The sequence below is a fragment of the Austrofundulus limnaeus genome, unplaced genomic scaffold (assembly GCF_001266775.1).
Source record: "Austrofundulus limnaeus strain Quisiro unplaced genomic scaffold, Austrofundulus_limnaeus-1.0 Scaffold240, whole genome shotgun sequence".
In the NCBI taxonomy this organism is placed as follows: domain Eukaryota; kingdom Metazoa; phylum Chordata; class Actinopteri; order Cyprinodontiformes; family Rivulidae; genus Austrofundulus; species Austrofundulus limnaeus.
Genome location: NW_013952642.1, coordinates 766,240 through 776,332, shown reverse-complemented (window position 1 = coordinate 776,332; position 10,093 = coordinate 766,240). Strand labels below are relative to the sequence as shown.

The 10,093-nt window shown below is 39.9% G+C and overlaps 1 protein-coding gene across 2 annotated transcripts in view; it reads left to right on the top strand.

Moving 5' to 3' along the window:
- The first annotated feature begins 1,434 nt into the window (after positions 1 to 1,434).
- nxph2a (neurexophilin 2a) overlaps positions 1,435 to 10,093 on the top strand; it is a 19,617-nt gene continuing 10,958 nt past the window's right edge. The window contains exons 1-2 of one of the 2 annotated variants that reach the window (XM_014020108.1): positions 1,435 to 1,822; positions 1,960 to 2,109. In XM_014020108.1, the coding sequence (XP_013875562.1) occupies positions 2,065 to 2,109 (45 nt within the window). In that variant the 5' untranslated portion in view covers positions 1,435 to 1,822; positions 1,960 to 2,064. Of the gene's footprint in view, positions 1,845 to 1,959; positions 2,110 to 10,093 lie in introns of both variants that reach the window. The other variant, XM_014020109.1, reaches the window with a different exon arrangement.

Sequence of the window (10,093 nt, the reverse complement as noted above, 5' to 3'; positions counted from 1 at the left end):
GTGCAGCCGTTTTTGTGCTACGGTTGACCAAAAATCACTGAAAAAAAAAGTAAAAATAAAAGTACGAAAACAATATGACTCCCGCTTACGCTTCGCGTGCAGGGGTCATAATAAGGAGGCGAGGTAAAGAGTAAAGAGATACGTACAACGTGAAACAGTTCATTCCCGACATTGTGAACAGGTTCTGAATGTTGTAAATAAAATAATTTTAAACCAATATTATTTGTGTGAAACATTTTTCCACATTATTGCAGGGTACTGTTTAAGAAAGAGTCCAATGTTTCTCCAGCTAGCAGAAGTTGTGTACATATCAATACAATATACGGAATACCTTCAAACTATTATTTATTATAAAACAGTAATAGAATGTTTAAGAACATTAGCTTGAACATAAAAAAGCATAAATAACTAAAACGAACTTTAACAACATGTACATTTAAGACACAACTATTAGAAAAATTAATCAAACATTTGAGTAAAATGTTTATTTGAAATAGATATTTTTGTTTTTTCTTTATTTGTGTTTCTTAAATGATTTACATTTATTTTTTCCCAATAGTCATTTTATTTCCATGTGTTACTTTTACATTTCTCTGTCTCCTATTTTAACTTTACCTTACTCATTACTGCTTCATTGTGTAAAAAGGTGGGCAGTCCTTATTGGGTCAGCTACTCTTCTATTGGTCAACAGACAGGAAGGAGCAGAATTCAAGTGCACATCTACTGTGCCTCAATTTACCTTAAAGTTTAGTTTAAATGTAAGCCAAGGTGTAAAACACTTATCTGTGCCATTGGTTTAAACTAAACTTTAAGGTAAATTGAGGCACAGTAGATGTGCNGATAGATAGATAGATAGATAGATAGATAGATAGATAGATAGATAGATAGATAGATAGATAGATAGATAGATAGATAGATAGATATTAGAGCACTTTTGTTGCCAGTGGAATAGCTGCAAATTGATTTTTGTGTAGTTTTGGCTTTTGACCACACGGTGGCGCCAAAGCCTTAAAGATGTTTTTGTCCAGTCTTGTCAGCCACAGAAAAACCTATAACTTTTTTACACCCATGAGTTTGACCTTTTGTTGTGTCTTCCTGCTTGGTCACCACCTCTCCAAAATKAAACCATCATTTATCAGCTTTTCTGTTTTCAGTATGATAACTAAACAGCTCTGTTTACAAAGTTGTTTTTGAAAATTTTAATAAATTTAATCGGAAACAGGAAGTGGGGACGTTCTGTTTATATTATTTATTCATGGTAAAAGCTACCTCTTGACAGATGAGTAGCTATTTAGACACATGTCTGATAATCCAGTTTAAAAGCCAACGGATAAGAATGTGTTTCCATTTGCACGATTAAAGGGTTAAAAAAAACTTGGACACGTTGCTTAAAAAAAAGGAGCGAAAAGCTGTGACATCAAGCATCTTGGTTGTTTCTTAAAAGGAGAGAGTGAGAGCACAGAGGCAGATCTCCAGGTCCTGACGCTCTGAACGGATGCGCGCTGATCTTGGAGTCTCCAGGCGCGCAGCGGAGGATTTTGCGCACTGAAACCAAGTGGAGCCGATGAGCGGGCTGTTGTCTCTGACTGACTGCAGTCTTCTTACTGGGATGCGGGCTTACTCGGCTGCACGTTGCTGTGCACAACTCACTGCTTAAGCGGAATAAAGAGGAAGGGTGGGGAAAAACAGTTTAATTCCGTTTTGGTGGAAACTTAGAGGAGCGCTGCTGTTTACGTCCCAGCTTCTCAGTGGAGACCCAAACATTCCGACAAAAGGAGACATTTTGAGAGGATTGAGGAACTCTTGATGATTCCAGCGTGAGGTATTGTTGCTTTTGCAGAACAGTAAGGAAAAGTTCACGACTTTAATAAACCCGTAAGAAGAAAACGCAGGGTTCCAATGAGGCTCTCGGTGCTTTTAATACCTAAATGTTTCCACTGTCTTTTCCTCCCCCTGCAGGTGAGCTCAGCGATGCTTCAGCGGAACGCGCGTCTCCCCCTCTCCAAGTCTTCCAGAGAGGATTTACCCGCCGCGCATCGTGAATAAACTCAGAAGCTCCTGAAGATGAGTCCCCTGCCAACCTTCCTGCTGCTTGTTCTCCTTCACCAGGTGAGCAGGTTCCTCTCATTAAGTTGGAACTTATTGTAAAACTTCATTAGATTTTTTTTTGAGGGGGAGCATTTTGCCATTATTTATGTTATTGAAGCTCTGTTCATTTTATCACCCTGAATACATTAGATCTTAAGTGAGTTTTATATCTTTCTTTGTAATATTATTTATTTTATTCTTAAAGTCAAAGTCTGACTTTGTGACATTTCTGTAAATATGTCTTTTCTTTATRTATTTCCAGTTATAGAATAGACATGATTTCTTGCAGCATAAAAAATGCATTAAGTCCAGAAGACTGTGTTTTAGTTTGCATATTGTAGCTTATGTTGTAGGTGTAATTTTAATATTTTAAACAACCTACCTTAACAGCAGCTCAACATATTGCTGGCTATTACTTTCTTTTCACATTAAATTTAAATTTACTGGGTCTGATGTCAGATCTGACATTAGTGTTGCAGAGAAAAAAGAATTATGAATATTAAAAAATATGCAGCTCTTTACTTTACTTGATGGCTGAGTTTAGGAGGTTGTTATGATGACAGTGTTGTGACTTTTATTACATTATGAACTTGGGGGTGTTCGCTTGCTTTTAGTTCAACATCAACATACTTTRTTAAATAAAATCATTTAATCATTTAAATTACTCCGGGGTGAATGTTTTGGTAAGTATGTTTGCCATGCTTAGAAAAACTTAATAATGAGCAACTTAAAAATGACATATTCACCAATAATAAAGAAAAAAAAATCAGGTGCCTACTAATTTTAAAAGCCTACATTCCTGTGAGTATAAAAAAGATGCTGCCTGCAGAAAATGACTGTCTTAAGCTTTTAGACATAATCTTCCTTTAGTGTAATTGTAGTTGCATTGCAGTATAAGCTCTTTAAAGAAAAATCAGATCCTTGGGGAAATTTGTCTTTTTTTCACTTTGATCAACATCCACTAATGTTGTTGTCTATTTTTTCTTGATACATTGTTGTTTTTTATCACRTTTATCCTTTTTTAATCAGACTTGAGCAGAAAATGCCATCTGACTGAAGAAGTTCTTCACATCTGTGCTCAATCCTCAAAGAGGACTTCTTTAGAGATAGCCTTGAACTGTGCAGCTGCAGCTGCAGCAGCAGCAGCAGCAGCAGCAGCAGCGACGTGTTGTCTGTTCTGTTCTGTTCTAATCAGCTCTGAGCCTTTTGGGAGCTGCGCCTCCAGAGAGAAAGAGGCTGGCTGCCTCCCTGGGGAGGTTCTCTCTTTATATGCCTCGATGGCTTTGGTCCCAGCACACCCACCAGTGCCTGACTGGGGACATATCAGCCTTTTTTATCAATAAGCTAAAACATGTGTGTTCAGTGCTTTAAAAAGCTTTAAACGGGTAAAGAAAATGTCTTCAGCGTCAGACTATTTTATTAGTTTAGGAGCTTCTGAAAGGATGTAAAGACGACATCAAACAAAGTTCAGAAGACTCGTTTAAAACCTGCTTTTCTATGGAGGCACCTGGAGGCTGCAGGCCAACWGAATTCGAGCCAAACCTCTCCAGATCCACTTCTCCTCCACGTTTAGGCTACAAGAAAGAGGTGCGCGACTCAAGTGGTGAAAGTAAAACTCCAGCCTGGAGCATCTGTGCAACCTGCCCCCCCCCCCCAGGGGGCAAAAAATAGGGTCAGGAGCCATCCTGGGAGACTCTTTGCTACCTTCTGGCATCTGCTGCAGTGATCCTCTGTGCAGCAGAACAATGTTGATGAAGAGGAAGCATCTCCCTTCCTGCTCGTCCTTCCCTGAATCATCTCCCACTGATAGTGTGTGTGTGTGTGTTGGGGGGGGGGGGGGGGGCTTTTCAACTTCGCCTGGGATTAAATATGAGAAGACATTGACAAAGACTATTAAGTCTTTTGTGCCTTCTTGCCAGGGCATGAGCTTATTGGTAACATTATGTCACAAAAAAGCACTGATTCGATGGGATCATCAGCAGAGTTAAATGTATAGAAACAGTCTTCGGGGCTAAAGCTGCACCCCCCTCCGGTGTTGGACTGGGTTTATGATCTTATTGGGAGGGTGTGGCGCAGTGTGTGAGCCTAAGCTGAGCTGGTTACCAGACGGAGTGTGTTTTTTTTTTTCCTGTGGTCGGGATCAAGCCGTGCTCAGAGTTCATCCGTGGAACTTTGAGGTGCAGTGATTTGCAGGATTACAAGTGATTTCTTGAAGGACTTGGCCTCAGCTTTCAACTTTTATAACACAGACTTGCACGATTGTCCACGTGCAAATAAGGAGGGAGCGAGAAATTAAGAACAGCAAAATTTACCACTCAGATTTTCTGTTAAATTCAGACATTAAGTCATTTTTTTTTCTCAGTATTTTCTCTCCGCAGTGGCAGATTGGGACCTGAAGGCTCCTTCCCAAAGTCAGAAGCAGCTCTGGCAAGGACGACGCTTTTATCCCCCCCCTCTTCATAACAAATCAGAAATTCTACACAAATTCCCTCTCAGAGGACCTTTTAACCCTCTTCCCCTTCCTCATGCTCAATTAGGTTGGGTTTTATTGTTTATTTATTTTATATTTAAAGTCAACTAACACTGGGAAGTGTAATAAAATGTACAGTTGTGGGGATTAGGAGCAGCTCTTTAATCTCACGTTCCTGATAATGCTGCATGGGCTGATTGATTAGTTTTTCAGGAAGCTTATGTCAGAAAAACCTAATCCGTCTTTGGATTGTGCCAGCCTTGTAAGGTTTTCCGCGCTGCCACTTTATCATGGTGGCGAATTACAGAGCTGCTGGGCTGTGATAAGGTCCTCGTCTCTTTTACAGACCCCACCGCCCAATCCCTTTTTTGCGCACCCCGCCCCTCCTTTCCCTCTGGACAATAAAAAAAAAATGTGTTTATATTCTTCACATTCCTGCTCTGCTCTGGTCTTCACATCAACCTCTCCCAGGATTTGCCTTGTAAGAAAGAAAGAGGGGAAGGAAAAAAAAGTGTGGAACTTAAGTCGTCAAAAAGCTACCAGAAAAACCGGGTGGGGGGAGAGAGTAAAATGGCAGACCGGGCCGGAGAAAATTTCTGTGGAAGTGATTAAAACACGGATTGACAAGAGTGAAGAGGGCATGTATGCATGCTTCCAGGAYGCCTTTTTTTCCGGCGCTTACACGGTGCTGATGTGTATCTCTGCTCATATTGGGGTCACAATCTTTCCAGGCAGAAGGCTCGGCGAGATAATCCCTCATAAACAATACTGTCTGTGGCATTTGCCGTCCTCGGCTCACTCGTCGTCGCACACCTCTGAAGGAAAAGGTTGACGTATTTAAGGCCGAAATCCCTCAAACGCCRCTCACAGCCACTACAAGTTCGTTTGACCGAACGGGTTCCAACAAGTTATTCCTTTTCCAATAAGAAGCGTGTTGGCCATAAATCCTTGATAAAGGTCCTGAGAAACTCCAAATGATTGATAACTGTGACACAGCTGCCCTTTGTGTTGACAAAAGCCTTAATCTGAAAACTGGAAGGCCCATTAAAGAATTTAGTCAAATAGCTGTTAACGGCGTGATTATTCTGACCACGCCGCTGATGTTCAGGTTGAACTTTAAGCCGGAGTYGTCCTCATGCCTGCGGTGTCGGTGCAGGAAACATTATGCTAAATATGTTGTTGGGTTTCCCGATCTCAGTCCACAGCTATGAATTTTTATGGGCGTTGCGCAACCCAAGGCGCCGTTGGATCTGGAGCCTCTGCTGCCTTATAGCGCTGTCATTACCGCTCTGCGATGGCAGAAACACACAGCGTCCTCTGACGCACAGCCTCACCGTTTAACAGACTATTGGATGCATTTGTTTCCTGCAGTGCTGCAACTAAACCGAACCCTGTGTATGTTCAGCTTAGATTTTTTTTAATTGCAATTAAAGTTCTCCAGAAGTAGAAAATTGCAGTCACTCAAATTATTACAATGAAACAAGCACTTTGTGCTTTTTTTTTTTACATGTTGACGTGCAAAGTTTTTAATTTCCACCTGGTTAGGTTGTGGAGAAGGCAATCACACCACATGTCAGAGCTCAGGAAAAAATGATTGACCTCTTTAATTAAAACTGCATGGCTTTCCTGTAAAAGCCAAGGTGTGACAGCTTCAGAATAAGTACAATAAATCTCCACTCTGATTATTCTCCGTTTTGCATTTCCCCCCCTGCCTCGGAGCTTTGAGGCCCCCAATTTTTTTTTACAGCTTGTCATTTTCAGCCCTAACAAAGCGCTGTCAGCTTTCGCAGCGTCTTTGTGTATTTCTTGTGATGTACCTGTCTTCAGAGCGTCTCGGAGAAAAAGAGTCTTGCCAGCCCTTGTTTCTTCTTCAAAGGGCGCCGGTTCTCTGAAATCAGACGCGGCGCAATCAGCTTTGTGAACAGAAACATTTGCTCTGTCGAATTCAGCTGACGTATGTTTGAACAAATCAAACAAAACATTTTTATATATTTATATATAAATAAGTCTTATTAATTCCAGCACAGATGTGAATAGAAAATACCCAATAGTGACACAAACTGCGTGAGTGCCATTTAGAGCCCATTATAGAGGCAAAACCTAAAAAGCTAAATCTTGAAGTTTTTCTTTAACATGCTTCCTTTTATATTAGCTGAATAGTTTTACAAAGGCATTACGCATTGTGGGAAGGTGTTAAAACTGGTCAAGAGATAATTACACTGAGTCCAACATGCTTTTAAGCCTTATCCTTTCCAATCCCTGCTATCAGGAATCCGGGGTGTGCAGCAGGTGTCAGGAGCCAGGAGTTGCAGTTTTGACCATGTAAGGGGATTATGAAAGTGATGATGCGCTGAAAGGTAACGCCCGCCTAAAAGTGAAGTGTCGAGAGCTTTACCGCCGCCGTCCGTGGCAGGTGCTGAGATAACGCCAGCATCCACGTTACCTGGAGGCTCTCTCATCCCGCTGGTCTCGTCTCCTGGTGGGATCTTTGTTAACACTTTCCAAACAGCCGGCGGCAACGCTACATTTGAATTCTGACACTCGGAGCCACGCTCGCTCACGGTCTCATTATCACGCCGCAGGCCTCCCGTGGTCAATTCACAAGCTGAGGGGAGGCTGGAAGTGTAGGTGTGACGACAATACAGCTTTAGAAATATTTTAATCAGTTTTCACATGGGAATTAACAGTAAGCTGTGAAAAGTTAATTATAAGTTTTTCATTGTAGCAATCTGTGGGGGTTACTTTTCATTCTGATATGTTTTTATATAATCCTTAAGCAAATGTTGTGTTTTCGTATCATCGTAAAATTATTGCTGTTACTCAAGTCTATATTTGGTTAACGATTGAAAAAGCCCATAAAGAAATGTATTTAAATGAAACATGTATTTTAGATATTGTGCAGCAAATCTAAAACAGTGATAAACAGCATTAAAATGCTTGGAGTTTAATTTATCCATATGTCTAACAAAATTCATTCGCAACCTAAGTTTCCTTCTTAGATTAATAGTGAAAAAAACAGAACACACACACACACACACACACACACACACACACACACACTTCTATCCCTATGGGGACCTTGCATTGACTTCCATTCATTTTCCAGCCTTCCAAAATCAGCATCCGTACCCATGGGGCCCGGGCTTTCGTCCCCTTAAGGCTGTGTTTTTCTGGAAATTGATCCAAAGTAGCAAAAAACGTGTTCACACACATTACGTCATCTCTTACATTCATTCRTTGTGCCTTTGTCTTCATGCCACCTTTTTCATTCACTGCGGACGAAAAAAAAATCATGGAGTTTGAAAGTGAGGGCGTTACTGTGGGTCGACACGGTCAGTTTCAGGTGTTCAATTAAAGACAAGCATCATCTCATCAGTTTCCCTAAAGTTTCTAATCCTAATATTCTTTGGGATCATTGTTAGAAATAAACGGCATTACAATATACCTAATAATTAATAGTTTTGACATGTTAAGTTTGCTTTTGTTGTTGTTTTCAAAAATCAAAAATGACTGATGTTGAAGTTACTTGTGTCTAACTTTCATTGCATCACTCTGCCTCTGATAAAGTCAGCTGTAAACAAGCTGTTTTAAGTTTTAAGAGTGGAATCAATTTGTTACAGCAGTTTTAGTACCTAATTATCTGGCTCTACCTCATATCTTTCGGCTCTCTGTCTGAACACAGAGCTGTAAAAATCTTGGTGTTATCTTTGACAAACACCTCACCTTGAATTCTCGTGYCTCTGCTGAACTTTTAGCTTCCTGCCCCTATCAGCAGCTTGAAATCCTCAGCTAAGGCACCTATTAACCATCCCGAAATCCTACTTAAAGATCATGGGTGACGACGCCTCCTCTGTTAGAGCTCCTGTTCTTTGGAATAACCTCCCTGAAAAGATTAGACTGGCTAACTCACTGTCCTCTTTTCAATCGCCTCATTGCTAAGACACGATGTTCTTTCAAAAAAAATCATAAAGTACGGAACTACATCTGCAATATATTCCTCTCGTGTAGCTTAAACTTTTGTGAGCAATATTTGCTACGGAATGCAGACTACCACATGTGTTTGTTTACCTACAAAAACAGCTGAAGTGAATGAAAATAGGTCAACATTGGTGGTGAAGAAGTCGCATTTTTCACGCTTATGCAGCTAAAAAATGGTTGAAATGTCACAAATGGAAGCTTTGTGGTTTCATTTGACTTTTTTCATATTGACAGAAAATTGTGGTATTATTTTATTTTGTTTTTGACAGGTTTTATCCTTCAAGACTCTTAGTTGTAAAAGACCTGCCGTAGAATGCCAGTAAATTGCTTTGCTTTGTTACAGAATACGCTTCTGCACCTCCGTTTGAGCAGCTTCTTCACTGCGGGGAAGGAAACTGAATAATTTGTTCAGTTTAGTGCAGCCATTCTATTAGAAAGTGGCTCTCTAATGATGCAGAATGTTTTCATTAAAAAAAAAAAACTCTCAAGTAAACACTGACACAAGTCTTGTCCAGAAAACATGAGGTGAGGCTTCATTTTGAGTCGGACGAGTCTGATGCAGAAAAAAAAGAGAGATCCGTGATTGAGCTGGAGCAGAGCAACACTGACACTGTAAACATGACTAATGGCTCACGTTATGTGATTTATGGTAGCCAGAGGAGGGTTAAGTTGCGTGCTATAATTTATGCTAATCATGGAGCAGCCCCGAGTGACATCATGAGCTGTCAGGTAGCATTTTACACCAACCTTCTGTAGTAGATGTTGCTTGAATACACTTTTAGACTCCATCATAACTCCTCAGAAACATTCCTGCTGTACTGCATGTTAGAAAACATGAAACCAAAAATTTAAATAAGTCTAAAAGGTTAGATTTTTTGTTTGTTTTGTTTTTGAAAGAGTTTCACCTTAGCACAAGAAAACAAATCCACAAAAATAAGAGAAAAATGCTGCAATATCGCAAGATGTAATGCTTAGAGTGTATGTTGTGAACGATGCTCAGCTACTACCACAAAAAATGATCTAATAATTTTTCTGTTGGTTAACGTTGATCAGCTGTGGAAGCCATCTTGAATTTTAATGATGTAAAAAGTGAATCATTCGTACATCTAATGATCACATTTTGAAAATGTCTAAAATCCATCTAGCGGTTGATGAGATGTTTTGTAAACAGGGTTGATGCAACAGTTCATAAAGTTTAATCAAAGATCTTTCACACTGAGCAAAACCTTTGGAGTTTGAGCTCGTTTTGTGAATGACTCAGCAAAAAAGTTTTAGCATAATTTAGCATCAATATTTTGTGGCTTTGGGCCTTTTTCTATTTCAATCTGTGGACTCATGTTCAGAGTTTGTCTGTCAGAAACTGGGACATTCAGTTTTCAATAGATCAAGAAATCAAATTTTAACACCTTGGATTCAACAGTTACAACACCTGAGTTCAACTTAGCAGCTTGTATAGATTTTTGTCACATTAATTAAATACTTCTATTACACACCTGTATATCTAGAGGTTTATAGTAATAGTAACTAAGTACATTTACTTTGTTACAGTACTTAAGC